Consider the following 15,321-nt stretch of genomic DNA (forward strand, 5'->3'; position numbering starts at 1 on the left):
AATAGATTAATAAAATTTAAATAGTAAAAGCGTAGAAATAAATAAATTAAAGTATTTATAAATCGTTATATAAGGGTTAAAAAAAAGAAGCTTTTTATAAAAGGGGGGGGGTTTAATAAAAATTAATAAAAAGGACCGTAAATAGCTAATTAATAAATTAAAATAAAGCGGTTAACCGCCCGGGGTACTTATAATTAAAAAACGGATTAATAACGGATTCGCTCTAAAAGCGAAGTAGGGAGGTACGTATTATAAACTAGATTTAATTAATAAATCCGAGCCTTAGCTTAGATATTATTATAGCTTATTACGCCGCTTTTATAGAGGTCCTATTTAAGCGCTTTTTTTTTATAGAACCTCTATAGAACCTCCGCTCTAAAAACCTCTACTCTTTAGCTTAGATTTTATATATTAAAATCCCTTTAACGTGGACTTACGTGGGCTGGACTCTTAATATCGCTATTGCTAATGATCTGCAGGTACGTGCTGTAGACGCTCCTATACCCGAGAATTTTTCTCTTCCGCCTTGAGAGGGGGACTTATTAGTCTAGTTGTTTGTAAAAGCATGCGATGACTACTACATCTCCGCTGAAGTTCAGGAGAGCGAGTAAGTCAACTTTTGACTCTGAGTGTATTTCTATAAAGACACCAGTGCGTTCATCAAGAATAATTAGTGATCTCACAACGCTGGGGCGTAAAACTTTCCAGCGATAGGAATGCTAGCGGATTTGTTTGATCAAACAAGTCGAGCATCGTGTACACCAGTAGTCCATCTTGGCAAGTTGGCAGGTCACTCCACCTTATGCCATAGGTAGTCGCGCTTCCCGCTGGCAATTGTCGGTTGTCGACTTCGGACGTGGGCTGTGGTGATTATGTGTGACAGGAGAATTACTCATATTATCCGCGTGGCAAAACACCTTGATGGACAGCCTGAATCGCCAGCCACAGCGGAAGCCACAAACTGGACAAAGATGTGATATATTCTCGGTCTTGCAGATACGTCGAGCTAGCCGGAGCGAACTAGCTGATCGACCAAAACCTTCCCGGAGTCACTTACCTGTGCGGTGACAAGTGCCGGCTTTAACACCTCGCTTCAAGAATTAAGCTTACTTCTTCTAGCGTCATCCCATCACCGCGTCGAACTAAGGTAGTCGATCCAGTCAGTCTACATCCTCACGAACCATTTCATGAGTCAGTCGCTTCCAATACCAAGCTAAGGTTGCCGACGAAACTCATCACATCGTCGCATTTGGACCCTGCAGAAGCGTGGCCGGTCGCCAGCAGTTGTTTCACATGATATGGCTGAGGTTTAGGTCGGTGTCACGGCGAGAAGTGAGTCATGTTTTAAGTACAGCTAGGTTCAAGACATTGATTCCTAGCCCCGCTGGTGTAATCGGAGGCTGGTGTGGTTATTGTAAGTCAACGACAAATTAAGTACTCGGAGAAACGACGTGGAATATTACTTCTGCAGGCGAAATGAGCTGCGGCTCTCGTGCCTCTCGGATTCTTAGGTCCTGTTTCTAGATGAAGTGATTCTGTGTATGTCGGCAGAGTCGGGAGACACATTTGCCGTTCTCATGTGCAATAAGGAAATCCCGAGGCCGTAGAATCATAACAGCAACCTATGTTGCTCACACCGAAAGCCGCGAGGACTTCCCAATCGCCTCATTTGGGAAGTGTCACAATCATACAATCTTAATCATCAATACTATCAGGGTTTAACCGACCACTTCATATGCAACTCTTGCTTGATGGAACCTATTGGGTACAAATAATAAAGTAGAACGTGAAGAAATTCTTTGGATAAGGAAAAGTCAACACCGATGTAGATAGAGTTTACCCAAATGTCATGTTAGTTAGTGAAGGACATCTGGTCAATTTTTGACAAAGTTGCGACTGATTTTTGAACCTGGCCAATCGGATCACAAGCCACCACCTCTTCGCAAACCCTCAACAGACAGCCAAAACTTCACATGAAATATCTTGATATCAAAGAAAAAGCTATCATCAGGTGAATATCAGCAACACAAAACTGCAACGACAAAAGATTATGATCAGTGGGAGGCTTGAACTCCCGGCCTTGGCATTACATAACATTTCAGGTGAAATATTAGTACCACGCTCTAACCAACTGAGCTAACCGACCGATTGGTTGGAAGCCCGAGGCGTGATAAGTTCCTAGGTACCCCACCGCGATTTTCAGACCCTCACCAGGGTAGTTCCTGGCGCTAAACGGGAAAACGAGATCTTGAACCATCAAGTCACTGGAGAGGAATTTTGTGCTTCATGTTCTTATAATTAACTTGGCTTAACATCATGTTTGCAAGGTAGTTGATGAAGGCCCAATGAATCGAGTTGCTCTAGACTTGTAAGTTGTGAATCAGACCGAAAACCCCGACTATCCATGCCAGCTTGTAGCCCACATTAACTCTACGCCTGCAAATCACTCCAGGAAAACTCCGGGCGCATCCATTCGTACGTGTCCAAGAGATCGAAATTAATATCCAACTGCGCCGAAAAGTCCCATTCCATCGCATCGCTAGACAGGTTGCGGTTCGGTGCCCCATTGAGCGCTTCGTCCAGCACCTGTTTCACAATAGTCATTGTGCTCGCGCAGATGCTGCCAGGGGCTTCGGACGGGCTCACCCACTTGAGAAAGCCAACCAGAAGACTCAGCACTTGTACAATACCGGACCTGGTAATGACTTTGCCGGTACTGTCTGTGACGGGGATGCCGCTGTTTCCTAGAGTTGGTGTGGGCTTCAGTAACTCTAGGCAGAGGATCCCGCCTCCTGGAGCGGCGTATGCCATGACCTGATGTAGTCGCGGATGTCAGTCATGTAGCTCTCATTCTGAGGTTTTTTCAGTTGGATGCATCCTTGCACTTACAAGCCACTTGAAATCCTCGCACAAGACACCGAGACTATCCATATCAGTCCAGTAGAGCAATGTCGTCGCCGTCATTTCGTAGCTGACCGACAGCAAATCCCGCTTGTTGGAGCAGTCCTGCCGATTCAATAGCCGCTCAATGAAGAAGAGATTCTGCAGATGTTCCAGCTGCATGAGCAGCCTTACGTGGAACATCTGACCAGTGAGACTCGGATTTCGAATGTCTGATTCGTTAAACCGCATGATAGCTGGCATCTCGGCCGCAGCCGCGAACTCTTTTGCTTTCAGTGCACTATCAGATGAGCGCAAAATTAGTATTCGCTCAAATCGGACGTATAGTCGAATGATTATATGCTCGCGCTGCGCACTTACAGCAGAACTTCCACCGATATGGCCGCCTCAGGTCCCAATGCAACCTCAAAGATCTCGTCACGGATGATCATGAGCTTATACCGAGCTCGCCAGAACGTGACCGAGTTCAGCGCCCCGTCGGGATTCCATCCCGACTCATCAAGCGATCTCACCGCCTTGTTGATTGTATCGTCGTCGCAGAGCAGGTAGTCGTCCCGTATGTCGAGCGGCGGCGGCGTTAGGATGTATCGGCGACTCAGGGCGGGCGGTCGTCCCGTGATCGCGGAGCCGACTTTGTCGAGGACGAAGATTTTCACGAGAAGCCGTCTCCGCAGCTCGGATGCCAAGGTCGGTTTATAGGGCCCCTTGTTCTGTTCAACGTGTAGGCCCAGGAAGGTAAGGAGTGATACTGTCTCCCCTTGTGTCATCCATGTTGAGCGACCTGCACCATATTTTAGCCTCCATCAATGAAGGTTACGTGTCTGTCGAGACGTGGCGACTCGACGTGTCACCAGGAACTTACTGGTATCTCCGTCAATGATAGACTCGATAATCATCCGCCTAAAGTAAAGGTACAGCAACAGCGTATTCCCAACCTCATTAGCCTGCCTTGCCAAAGTAATGCAGTCAAAGATACACTTCCTGAAAGCGTTCTTCTGCCCGTATCCCATTCGTCCAACCTCCGTTCTCGGAAGCTGCTCATTTCGAAGCTTCATCTCCCAGTAAACGAACAGCAGCCCCAACGTCTCCCACCTCAAATTCTCCTTCGTAAATTGCGCCATCCAACGCTCCGGGTCAGGCTCGTGCTCGAAAAATGGCCGAGACGAGTTATAGCAAAGCCGCCGAGCAAACTCTGACAGCTGCGAGTCGTCTCGGTCCGCCTTGCTGAGATAGTGCCCGAATGTACCATACAACGAGTCCAGGGCCCGCACGGCAACGGGGTGGATGAAAGCGTTGTGTGGGTCAAAGTGCGAGTCAAATAGTGCCCGGCCCTGACGTTCATCGGGGACCAGACGAAGGATGAAGAGGCAAGTCTCCAACGTCTTAGCGTCTTCTGAGAGGACAATAGACCTGGCTTCCCGGCCGGCGTTCGAGGTAGAAAGAATTTCCTTCGCGGCGTGTATATCATGGGCAGAGAGCCCATTACCGACTTCCTTGTACAGGTCGCTCCACGACATGAAACCGAGATGGCCGGATACGCTCTCTGGCACAACGACCTCGCGACTCGGAGCGCATTGTCCATGTATCTCCGTTTCCGTCACGGCAGGGCTGATCTCAGACCGTTGGCCAACCAGTGTGGACGCAGTTGCGGGTTGGAACTGTTCGGCGCCTGTTTCCGAACCCGTTACGCTGGTTGACCGTGACGTCCGTTCCGAGACAGCACGGGGAGCCTCTGGGCCTTGTCGCATCTGCGCCGGCGTACTCATTGTGAACTCGCACGGTTCCGTCCGCCTCCGTCTCTTGCAGTTACTGCAGACCGGACGGGCGTGGTCGCATGCGACTTTGCGACGGCGACAGGGGTCGCATGCTTGAAGCCGACCGTTCTTTCGATAGCGGAGTGGTGAAGACGCGGACTCCATGATGAATGCCGATATTCACGAGAAAGCCGAACAGATAGCCAAACCAACAGCGACAAACGGCATGCCTGGAATGAGGAAATGTCCAAGTTTCCCAATTGTGCTGGAGATTTTCTTCTTTCGCGATTAATTTCGAGATCATTAGGGGAATGTCAGCAAGCCGAACTTTGTGAGTCTTACCGAACATCTTACCGAATAAATATGACCAAAGTTCGGCTTCGGATGGTCTCCGTAGTCTCGGGAAGAGCCTAACCGCGAACGGCAAACAGCCGATCCCATGTCAGCTTGTCCACCTTCAGTTTCCCGCAGTCCCTTTCTCCCTCCACCTATGATGATGAACTATGAAGTACTCAAGTGCTGTTAGACCTTAGGCGCAACTCAAGTTTGCGGGGCTCAATTCCTCTAAGAAGGCCTCCGCGTCGTTGAATTCAACAAGGGTAGGGAAACCTTCTCCGACGTCGATTGCGCCTTATGGGGCGGCAACTCATCATGACTTATGTCAATCAACCCCTCCCGACGCCGGCGGCCCTCGGCACGGCGCACAATTTGCCGTATGGAAAAAGAGACTGCTCATTGTAGCGATGCCATTTGTGTTTCAGAGCGAGGGATGCATTACAATCCATTACGCCTACTCTTGAGTTATTGCCATCGTTTTCTTTGCTCGCTGCTGTTAAATTGCACTAGCATTACCTTCAAGTTCTCAATGGTATTATTTCGAGTTCCCAGTGGTTCGCTGTCATGTCAATCAACAATCGCATCTACAACGATGCGGTTCCGCATTCGGAATTTTCTCCCGAAGCAACACAACAGAAGGAGACCACTGCCGCCAACGTGAGTCAAAGTGTCGAGATCGATATACGACCTCGAGATGGCGGCCGTTTGGCCTGGCTTCAAGTTGCGGGCTCATTCTTTCTATTTTTCAACTCATGGTTAGCAGTCTTCCAGTCATGACCTGTTGCTAAGAAAAAATAACAACTAATCTCATTCTCAGGGGCATCTTGAGTTCCTACGGCGTATTCCAAGCCTACTACCAAGAACACATGAAGGATGTATCCGCCGACTCAATAGCCTGGATCGGCTCCATCCAGTCCTCCCTCCTTCTCTTCACGGGCGTCCTCGTCGGCCCCCTCTACGATGCAGGCTACTTCCGTAGCCTCACCTTCACAGGCATCACCCTCATCTTTCTCGGCATGACCATGACGAGCATTGCGACGGCGTACTGGCAGGTCCTCCTTGCGCAGGCATTCTGCGTTGGCCTGGGCTCGGGTTGCATCTACATCCCCTCCGTCTCCATCATCCCGCAGTACTTTTCCGAGCGTCGCGCCTTCGCCACGGGCATCGTCGCGACAGGCAGCTCCCTCGGCGGCGTCGTGTACCCCCTTATCTTTCAGAGTCTGTACCCCCGTGTAGGCTTCCCCTGGGCGACGCGAGTCCTCGCCTTCATCTCTCTCGCCACAAACGCCTTTGCCTTCACCGTCTTGCGGCAGCGCCGTCGCCGGGCCGAGTCCGAGTCTGATGATGAAGGCGCTGGGAAACGGAAGCGCCGTGTCATGTTGGACCTCTCCGCGTACCGAAACGTCTCGTTCGTCGTCTTCTCCGCAGCAATGTTCTTCAACTTCTTCTCGTACATGGCACCCATCTACTATCTCCAACAATACTCCCTCGCCCACGGGCTGTCAAGCGGGGGCCCTTCGAGACTGCCGTATTACCTAGTCGCGATCCTCAACGCGGGTTCAATCCTCGGCAGAGTCTTCCCTGCTTGGCTCGCCGGTCACTTTGGACCCATCAACGTTCTCCTTGGCGTCTCCGTCTCCATCGCCGCTGTCGCGCTGAGCTGGCTGGCCGTGCATGACGCCGCGGGCAGCGTTGCTTTTGCCCTCGCGTACGGGTTCGCCTCTGGTGGGCTCGTATCACTGCCGCCTACCGTTATCTCGAGTCTTGTGCCTGACCTCAGCTTACATGGCACGTGGCTGGGTATGCTATGCACAACCAATGCATTTGGATCATTGGCCGGACCACCGATAGCGGGAGCCTTACTTCGAGCTACCAGCGGTTACCTGGGTGTGCAGTTACTGTCAGGACTCGGTATGGTGGCAATGACGGTGTTGATGTTGGTTCTGAGAGTGACGCTTTTAGGCAAACAGCAGTCGTGGAAAGTATAAAGGATTGTATGAGGTCAGGCTCCCTTACAGTTTGGGGGGCAAGCCAAGATCATAATAGTTTTCTTAGAAAATGTTGACTGTGACGCCTTACAAAACGAGAAGAATTCAGTAACCAATGGTGCATACTTGACACAGTGATAACATACACCACAGCACATAACCATAGGTTGAATCCATGTCAACATGAATGATCGATTGCCCGCAGCCTCTCTCAGTAGGACCAAGATCAGGTCTAGCTTAGAAACCTCCCGACAAGCTACTTGTCCGGTGTAGATAATGTAAAGAACCAGACTCCCAGATTACGCGGCGCTTCGGTTGCTGGTCCCTCTAGCGTCACATAGGCCTTGATCAATTCACCATCCACAACTATGCCATGTGCATTCACAAAGCTGCTTTCTTCACTGGCAAGGAAAACGACCGCTTGCGCTTGCTCAATGGCCTCGCCGAAGCGATCAGTGGGAAAGTGCACCTCTCTCCGGAATCGCTTGGCATGATCGTCACCCAGGAAGTCCTGAAGCATAGGATTACTGTAGCTGACGTGTTAGTAGCAGCCGTTGACATTCTCTCGCGCGAATGGTAGGGAACGAACGACATACTTCAAGGCGCCGGGCAAATCGTGTTGAAGCGGTAGCCTGCAACTCGTAAGCATGCTGGAGAAATTTCATCGACATCACAGAAGGGACTCCATGAGAACGTTGCTTTTCTCACCTTCTCTGGCATGAACGATCGCCAACTCCCGAGTGAGGGCCATAACCGCGCCCTTGCTCGCGGTATACGCCAACTGCGGTGTGGCTGATCCGACGATGGCGACCATGCTAGCGGTGTTGATGACGCTGCGCTTTGTCTTGCCATGCTTCCGTAAGGACCTCATCGCATGCTTGCTCCCGTACCAGACGCCCTTGACGTTGATGTCAAACGTCTTGTTCCAGATCTCGGCGGAGCACTCGTGCGCATCGCCGTCATGAGGGTGCATGATGCCAGCGTTACTGAAGATGACATCGAGGCCGCCCCAGCTGTCCGGGTGATTAACAGCCTGTCGACTTCGGATTCGCTCGAAACGTCTACGACAAGAGTCTCGAGATGTCCGGGAACGTTCGCTACGACGTCCCTCACTCGTTTGAGTGCCTTGTCGAGGAGTTCTTGATTGAGGTCTGTCATTAGGACGGAGGCACCCTCTCTAAACATGAAGCTTGATGACTCTAGGCCAATCCCACTGGATTTGAATATGAGTTTGTCCTTCCAGATGGCGATGGAATTTACTTACCCAGTAGCACCAGTGATTATGATGTTCTTTCCTTCGAGTCTTCCGGGCATGTTAGCTGATTGGGGGAGGTCGTGAGACCGCGAATGGGGTGCAAATTCTTGAGAATGAAGAAAGTGAAAACGATTAATGAATCACTACAATGTCTCAAGGAGGCAAAATCTTCCCAAAGCGTAGCGAATCCTGGCTTGGGATGAAGAAGCCCCCGGAGATCATCATACCACGAGAAAACTACAGGCTTTTATAGATTGCCAGCAGCCTCCATTACATTTAGTCATGCATCGTGATCTCATGTATGTACATGTAGTTTGGAGACCGTTTGCCGCGTCCGATATCTCTAGTCCACTGCTACGGAAATCTGCGCTTATCTGGTTTGGTCTGGCTCTGCCAAATAAGCCCCCGAACCGCGTTTACCGAGTCTTCGATTTTGCCGCCGAGAGGGGCTGCAGTCATCTTGATAAGGTGGACATAGATACACCCTTTCAAAGTCCCGATCTCCTTGTTGCTAGATAATTATTGTACAACAAGCTTATTCAGAGATTGACGCTAGATTCTTGATAAATACCCCAGAGCATGCACATGTCCATTAATGATGGATCTGAGCATTTTATGGTGAACTTTATCTTACGGCCTCACTAGGTATCTTGAAACGTGATTTTCCGTTGAGAAGTGGGACTGCTAAGAATGAAGGTCTTGGAACTGGTAGAAACAACTTAAAGACACATGTTGGCGTTGGCGGACAGTCTAGTTGTGTCACGGTGTTACCAGAGAAGATTCGGTCTCGAGACAGGATGCTTAGAAACTTGCCGCTGCGCCCACACCTGCATTGGCATCAAATAGTTGTCTTCTATAGTAGTATTGATAGTCGATGCGATCCACCGGTCCAGCTTGGTAAGCCTCTTATCCCAATTCCCGCCAATAACGCGTACGGCATGGGTCATGTTAAGGGCGTTTGTCTGCAAGCACCCTGCTAACCTTCTTATTACTCTCCCAGCACCTGCTTCGTAAAGTCTCGCGCGATCGAGTAGCTTAGTCGCACTATGAGAAGTAAACAGCCATTCATTTATCAGATTTAGTGAGCGGTAGCTTACGCAGTAGACAGACTATAGGGAGGTTAATTAGCAATCAAGTTCATGGGTACGAAACAGCAAGGGATGACTTACACCTCCAGGGCAGTCCTGGCTGACATCCTCCCGATCACGAATGCTCTGGGGGGAGAAGCATGATCCGCGGAAAGTGGGGAACGCTGATGATTGTACGTTGAGGCACTTTGGTGATAATTAGATATACGTTGCTCGGCAGAATGGCTGCAACTTACGCAATAAGAGTTTGCTCCCTTTCCCTAGACGAGTATGGATGTCAGTGATCGTATTGCGCTGCACATAAGCTTTGGACACTCACCTCACAGGTGTTTCCACTGGCGAGACCTTGTCCACCGTTGCAGTACTTCTGCAAAGCACTGACGGCAAGAGCCTGAGCAAGCAGAGTGGTAATAATAGAAGCCTTCATGATTGTTAACTGAGAAAGAGTGTGTTGTAAAGATGACTCCAGATGGCGATGAAGTGGACTCTGTAGTGCGAAGGCGAATGTTCGTGTTCAAATACTATCAAGACTTACACTATAGGGAACTCCGTGTCTATATATGGCCTGAAACTGTGCAATCTGCCTCGGATTGACTTTTGAAACCTTGATAAAGTAAAATGTATTAAAATGCTGACGACAGACCACTTGCAGAGTCATGAGCAGTGGCACTTAATATAATCGAAGCCGTGCGGGACTCGGGCCGGTGTCTAAGCCTCGGACTTAAAGCCAACGTCCGTCCGTCTTGCACCTGTGCTAATCGCTCGTCGGACGGCTGTGTCAATCAGCTTCTGATCTTGACCGCTGAACGAGCCATTAGCCCATCTTTGTGGCCAAGGAGAAATGTACAGAAGGCAATAGGTAAGTTACAGGGGATGTAAGAGCCAAGGCTAGAACGGGAAATGAGTACTAAACCGTCATGACCGGCGGAATGGATGGGATGACAAGTTGAGCCGAATGGACTTGATAAGACACGGTAAAAACATGCATTTCAGAACAGAATTCGATCTTAGATGCTGCAGTCAATACCAGAGCATCAAATATCGAATTTCCCGGGTGAATAAAATGTTGCGGCTGAACAGAGAAAAACACGTTGACGCCCCGGCGAGTTCGGGGGCTGCGTGGGAGTTTCAACTAGTTCCCACACCACGGAAGTTTGAAAAGCGGAAACTCACGAAAGAACGACAACCTCTGAATTGAACAGAGCCACCACTGGTATTTCCGACATTGTGGGTGAGGTTGCCGGACCCGGGGGGAGGCGGGTGACAACCCATCCCGTCGGGTACGAGTCGTCATCAGTATAGACACGTAAATTTCTATGGAGTAAAACTGGAGATAGGTAGATTAACGTCGACTCGCAGCCGATGGGATAAACGCTATCAAGATTAAGAATAAGTTTTGAGAGCTTCTTAACCAATGGTTATCCACCTTGCCTGGTTACTGAATCCAGCTTAACCCTCCTACTAGGCTTATCCTGTAGGTAGATATCCATTGTACCTACGGTTGTAGCGGTGGAATAGTGAGGGAGTGTCTGCATCCACCAAGATTGCTTCTTCCCTCGGCTGCAAAAGCCAATCCTCGACAAACGCGTTCAACGCGTCCGGAGATAGTTTACGCTTGATCTTACCGACTACGTTAACTACATGGCTGAAACCTAGATCCAGCAACACAGGGCATTTAACTACTGTATCGCGAAAGGCATAGTAACGAAGACTTCAAGTGGGTTTGTTCTTCAAAGCCTGGGAACCAAGTGTATGTTCTAGTACACTATGCTGTCCGACAAAGCAGCACTTCGCGGATTACAGTATTAGCCATTTGTTTATTAGTGTTCTGAAAAAGAACTGTGCATAATTTTGGTTATCAACTTGCAAGTCTAGAATAGATTGATTTGAGTAAAAACATCAGGGCTGACGTCTCGAGTTAAGGTCTCTATAAAATATCTCTTTAACCCCAGATACCACTATAATGGTGTAGTAAACGCATATGCTTTGCTCGGAAGATAACTACTATAATCAAAAGTTACTACGTATTACTATATCGAATGGTATATAAAGATCGGGCTCTTATTTGTAGTTTATTTAGTCCTAAAAAGAAATTAATATACGGGTATAAAGAACTGATATATAGGCAAAATTCTTATATAAGTATAACAATTTTATATTATAATTAGCTAAATCTCAATTCGAACCGAAAAGTAATCGTTTCGAATCCCAGAAGAAAGATCCCCTCGCTACGTCTACATTTTGCTTTGCTAAATACCATCTGAATGGTAGCGAAGGGAGAACCAAACGAAGTAGACACGTAATAAGCAAGCGAAGTCGTACAGGAACCGAGACTATTCTACCTAGGTCATCAAAAGTTCAGGTGAGCATGTGTGAGCACGGGGGACGCAATTGCCCGTCTCCTGTGTGTCGAAAACTATTGTGGCACCTGTAGTCATGCCGTCTCGGGTCATTTCAATGAGGACATGGGGTTAGTCTTTTAAACGTACTGGCCTCCGATGAAGAATGCCAGTTTTTGTTCCAATTCTTGATACCCCTTTTTGAACATGAGGATGCTTCTCAACAATGGCTCCTGAAGGCCGAGTTTCAATACCTTGGCTGGAGCCTGTGTACCTCACGAGCGACTCTCGCCAAGGTATAAGAACAACCGATACCATGTCAGCAGAGTACGGCGACCTTGAAGTAGCGCATCCTGTCAAGGAGGAGAATCGCTCCGGACAGCAACATCACCAGGGCCAAGTCAATGCCCATGAGCTTGCCTCATGCAACCAGCATCCTCGTCAAGATCACGTCACCTCTGAAGGCGGATTACGAGGTTGTGGCATCGGGCAAGTGACCTTCTGGGTCGGGCTCACAGCTGCAGCCTTTTTGTTGGGCGCAATTGCAGCGGCAGTAGTCGCCGGAATGACAAGCAAGGCGCTCAAAAAAACAAGACATGATTGCGAAGCGTAAGTTTGCTAGACTGTTTCTATCTAAATCATCATGCAAGACTAATTGATATATACTAGGTTGAAAGCATCGTTATCGCCTTCATATCTGGTTCTAACAACCCTAAGCGCCATATCTTCAACCTCATTTGCAACATCCACCATTACATCGATTCCACTATCAGTCAGGGCTTTGTCGGTTCAGGGAGGAGTCATAACCAACTGCCCTTATCTCAATGATAAGAACAACACATACACGGCGCATGACTCAAACATCAAGTTCGAGCAGGAGCGTGGAACAAATCATCCAGGCGACGATTTGGAGCAGATACCGCTTACGACGATAGAGAATTGCCCGAACCTTTGCGCTGCGTTAGCGTCACTTGGAAGACAGGAGACAAGCAGGGTGTATAATCGAACTACTGCTGGCTGAAGTACGTGAGGATTGCGGCAGTGGCCAATGTGCACGTCGAGGCGGCATGGATATTGGACTGACGAAAGAACATCACAAAGGTCTAACTTCCCTGTTTGAAACATTTACATCACTTCCATTTAACGTGTTTAAAAAAACGAAACATATAACTGTTATAAGCAAAATACCGCTATAGACAATAATCCAGATGTCCATACTTTCATTTTACATCCCCAACACGCATCCGAGACCTTGAAGCGATAGCCCGTTAAACAGGCTAATGACCGGGACCTTTTCTAACCCTCGTCATTCAGCAATATGGTTTAATTCATTCGCCAGCTCAAACCGCGTTCAAAGACGCCAAAGGCTCCGCCAGACCGAGCTTAGCTGCCTTGATGGATGCCTCTGTGAGTAAGGGCTCGTCAAGCGGAGTCGCCAGGTCCACGTCTGTAGCGCTGCTGGCATCACTTGCAGTCTCGAAAGGTCTGTACAGAGCCTCGGCAATGTGGGCCTTGGCCAGTCCATCGGCTAAAGAGAAGAAGGAAGGTCAGTTCACTGCGTCTCGAAATCAGGGCAAAATCATAAAGTAAACATACCTCCGTAAGCGAGCTCGATGGGGACGGTTGGGTCAAGACCCCGCGTTCTCCTGATGTGGGAGATGTAAGCGGCGCTCATAATGTAGGCGGGGATGGCATGATCCGCCAAGTTGGAGGTGAGCTCGGGAAGAGTCTTTTTGTCGTGGAGGAAGTCCACAGCCTCCCACAAGATTCCGCGCTTGACGTTCTCGGAATAGATGCCGGGCATGGCGGTGTTGTAGCGGCGGTCGAGGTCGGCGACGGTGAACGTCTTCAGGGGGGCCTCGTCGCCGGTGATGTCGTGGTTGCGGAAGACGTGGACCTCGAAGTGGTTGTCGGTGCCGATCTCGCCGGTGCTGGGCTTGGAGCGGTCGTGCTTGTCGTTGGCCTGACGGGAGTCGATAACGATGGTCTGCAGAGGGCCGCTGCGGATCTCGTGGGCCTCATGCTTAACTCTTCCGTTGCCCTTGTACAGGTCAGCGCCGGGCTGCAGCCAGCTGCGGCGGGAAAAGCCATTGTGAAGGAGGTTGATCTGGGCGATAGCGATAGCGTGACCCCCGCGAGAGAAGGTGACTTGGATGGAAGCGTCGATCTCTCCCATATCGCCCATGAGCTTCATCAGCTCCTCATCGGTGTACTTCTTCCACTTGGCGTACTCCTCCTTTCCAAAGATGTGGTCGTAGTCGTCCTCGTTCAAGGTGGTTACGAAACCAGTGGGGAGTACAAAGCTGCTGGAAATCTCCATCTTGTCTGGGCGCTTGGTGTCGGACCAGCCGGACCGCATAAAGTTGTAAATCATGTCAAAGAAGTGGTAGCCGCTGTGAGAAACCTTGCCGTAGCCTGTACGATAGGGGTGGTAAGGCTCGTCCACGATTTCTGAAGGCATGCGCCATTTGCCATCGCAGTGTGTTGAGATGATGTTCGTCACGGGACATCTGGTCTTCTCCTGAATCTCCTTGATCATGTCGAAGGTGCAGTAAAATCCAGGGTGGTAGCGGCGATGGCTGTTCATTTGGAAGAATGTCGGCTTCTGGCCTTGAGCGATCTGACGCTTTCGGAGCTCTTCGTAGGCATCGGCAAGATCCTGGTAGTCCTCGGCAATTCCGAAGGCGGCATCGAAGTCGGTGACTGCACCGTTCCTAGTCGAGATAGGCTTGTCCATGATGATGTTCAAACCAGCGGAAACAGCCCAAAGACCATATGACTTGTGGGCAAGAGGCTCGGTGCTGATGACCGCGCAGGTCACTCCAGTTCGCGCCACAACTTCGTTCAGGCGCGCGGCGACGTCGACAGGCATGGGTCCGTCGTAGGCCGGGACCAGAACCAGCTCTGCATCCGGAGCCATTCCCTTGGTGAACAAGAGGTCTTCCACTCTGTCCTTGCATCGCTCGATATCGACAACAACTTTGAGATAGGCCCTGCCCTCTTCGCGAAGAGTCTTGAGGTGGGGAATATAAGTTCTCTTGGCGTGAGCACCAGCACCGACCAGAAGGAACTTCTCCATGGCAGGCTCGGGAGCGGCCGCGGTTTCAATTGAGTTGGTGGCCGTCATCTTGAGTTGTGTTGTGATGTACGACACTTCAATAAATATTTGCGAGTCTGATCTGAAGGCCAACCTAATGAAGTTGTTCAAAGGATGATAGGAATGAATCTCAGAACAATCATGTAATTCGGTCGAAGACAGCGAGCTTCCTTTATTGAAATGGGAGATGGCTCAGGGCAACTGACTAGAGTGTTTACCCAGCCTTCGATATTCCCAATCTTCGTGCAAGAGTCCCGAATGAATGACTTCTGCTGAGCTGTTTTGACAAGCAAACATAATCATCAGTTCAATGCCAAGAACCCGTAGGTAAGGCTATGATGGCAAGACGGTCGGTGTTCGCTAGTCTCTCACGCCACTCCAGAGGGCCTTGCCTGTCAGCATTAGAGTTGAGCCGTAGGCAACTCTAACGGGCCGCAGCTTCAGTCTTCGTGAAAAATCGAGCCGTTGTCACCATCGACTATTCGACTATTTCCATTGGCTCGGTTGCATCACCACTCAAAGCAACTGCCAAGTCTGTAATTTGGAATGGTAAGCGTTGACTA

At 49.6% G+C, this 15,321-nt stretch overlaps 6 protein-coding genes and 1 non-coding gene across 7 annotated transcripts; 2 read left to right on the forward strand and 5 right to left on the reverse strand.

The window, feature by feature from the left end:
- Positions 1-2,051: 2,051 nt before the first annotated feature.
- Positions 2,052-2,146, reverse strand: BDZ83DRAFT_t7. The gene has a single exon. It is a non-coding gene; the product is annotated as a tRNA-Ile (tRNA).
- A 284-nt stretch (positions 2,147-2,430) lies between these two features.
- Positions 2,431-4,820, reverse strand: BDZ83DRAFT_714699 (uncharacterized protein; the record flags this gene model as incomplete). The annotated part of the gene is made up of 4 exons (XM_060511663.1): positions 2,431-2,814; positions 2,890-3,181; positions 3,262-3,682; positions 3,764-4,820. The coding sequence occupies 4 exons, from the start codon at positions 4,818-4,820 to the stop codon at positions 2,431-2,433; spliced, it is 2,154 nt and encodes a 717-aa protein (XP_060371706.1).
- A 920-nt stretch (positions 4,821-5,740) lies between these two features.
- BDZ83DRAFT_596083 (major facilitator superfamily domain-containing protein) lies at positions 5,741-7,125 on the forward strand. The gene has a single exon (XM_060506845.1). It carries the CDS (start codon positions 5,858-5,860, stop codon positions 6,977-6,979), a length of 1,122 nt encoding a protein of 373 aa, XP_060371707.1. The 5' UTR covers positions 5,741-5,857; the 3' UTR covers positions 6,980-7,125.
- A 110-nt stretch (positions 7,126-7,235) lies between these two features.
- Positions 7,236-8,293, reverse strand: BDZ83DRAFT_714701 (uncharacterized protein; the record flags this gene model as incomplete). Its single annotated transcript, XM_060511664.1, is given in 4 exon segments — positions 7,236-7,506; positions 7,654-7,992; positions 8,010-8,192; positions 8,244-8,293. The coding sequence occupies 4 exon segments, from the start codon at positions 8,291-8,293 to the stop codon at positions 7,236-7,238; spliced, it is 843 nt and encodes a 280-aa protein (XP_060371708.1).
- A 976-nt stretch (positions 8,294-9,269) lies between these two features.
- On the reverse strand, positions 9,270-9,853 carry BDZ83DRAFT_786857 (uncharacterized protein; the record flags this gene model as incomplete). The annotated part of the gene is made up of 5 exons (XM_060515651.1): positions 9,642-9,853; positions 9,559-9,582; positions 9,404-9,508; positions 9,332-9,343; positions 9,270-9,278 (listed from the first exon to the last, which is right to left on the reverse strand). Exons 1-5 carry the CDS (start codon positions 9,747-9,749, stop codon positions 9,270-9,272), a joined length of 258 nt encoding a protein of 85 aa, XP_060371709.1. The 5' UTR covers positions 9,750-9,853.
- A 2,034-nt stretch (positions 9,854-11,887) lies between these two features.
- Positions 11,888-12,489, forward strand: BDZ83DRAFT_645655 (uncharacterized protein; the record flags this gene model as incomplete). Its single annotated transcript, XM_060509870.1, has 2 exons — positions 11,888-12,270; positions 12,339-12,489. The coding sequence occupies 2 exons, from the start codon at positions 11,888-11,890 to the stop codon at positions 12,487-12,489; spliced, it is 534 nt and encodes a 177-aa protein (XP_060371710.1).
- Positions 12,490-12,892: 403 nt separating this feature from the next.
- BDZ83DRAFT_658614 (uncharacterized protein) lies at positions 12,893-15,045 on the reverse strand. The gene is made up of 2 exons (XM_060511046.1): positions 13,258-15,045; positions 12,893-13,189 (listed from the first exon to the last, which is right to left on the reverse strand). Exons 1-2 carry the CDS (start codon positions 14,786-14,788, stop codon positions 13,002-13,004), a joined length of 1,719 nt encoding a protein of 572 aa, XP_060371711.1. The 5' UTR covers positions 14,789-15,045; the 3' UTR covers positions 12,893-13,001.
- Between the last annotated feature and the right edge of the window lie 276 nt (positions 15,046-15,321).

This window comes from Colletotrichum acutatum (genome assembly GCF_030867785.1).
Source record: "Colletotrichum acutatum strain CBS 112980 chromosome Unknown BDZ83scaffold_1, whole genome shotgun sequence".
Lineage (NCBI taxonomy): Eukaryota > Fungi > Ascomycota > Sordariomycetes > Glomerellales > Glomerellaceae > Colletotrichum > Colletotrichum acutatum.

Excerpts from the sequence above, each read along its gene's own strand:
- BDZ83DRAFT_596083 (XM_060506845.1), top strand. The coding sequence starts at position 5,858 with ATGAAGGATGTATCCGCCGACTCAATAGCCTGGATCGGCTCCATCCAG.
- BDZ83DRAFT_658614 (XM_060511046.1), bottom strand. The coding sequence starts at position 14,788 with ATGACGGCCACCAACTCAATTGAAACCGCGGCCGCTCCCGAGCCTGCC. Across the intron at positions 13,190-13,257 it reads CATCGAGCTCGCTTACGGAG|CCGATGGACTGGCCAAGGCC; the intron begins GTATGTTTACTT and ends TCTTCTCTTTAG.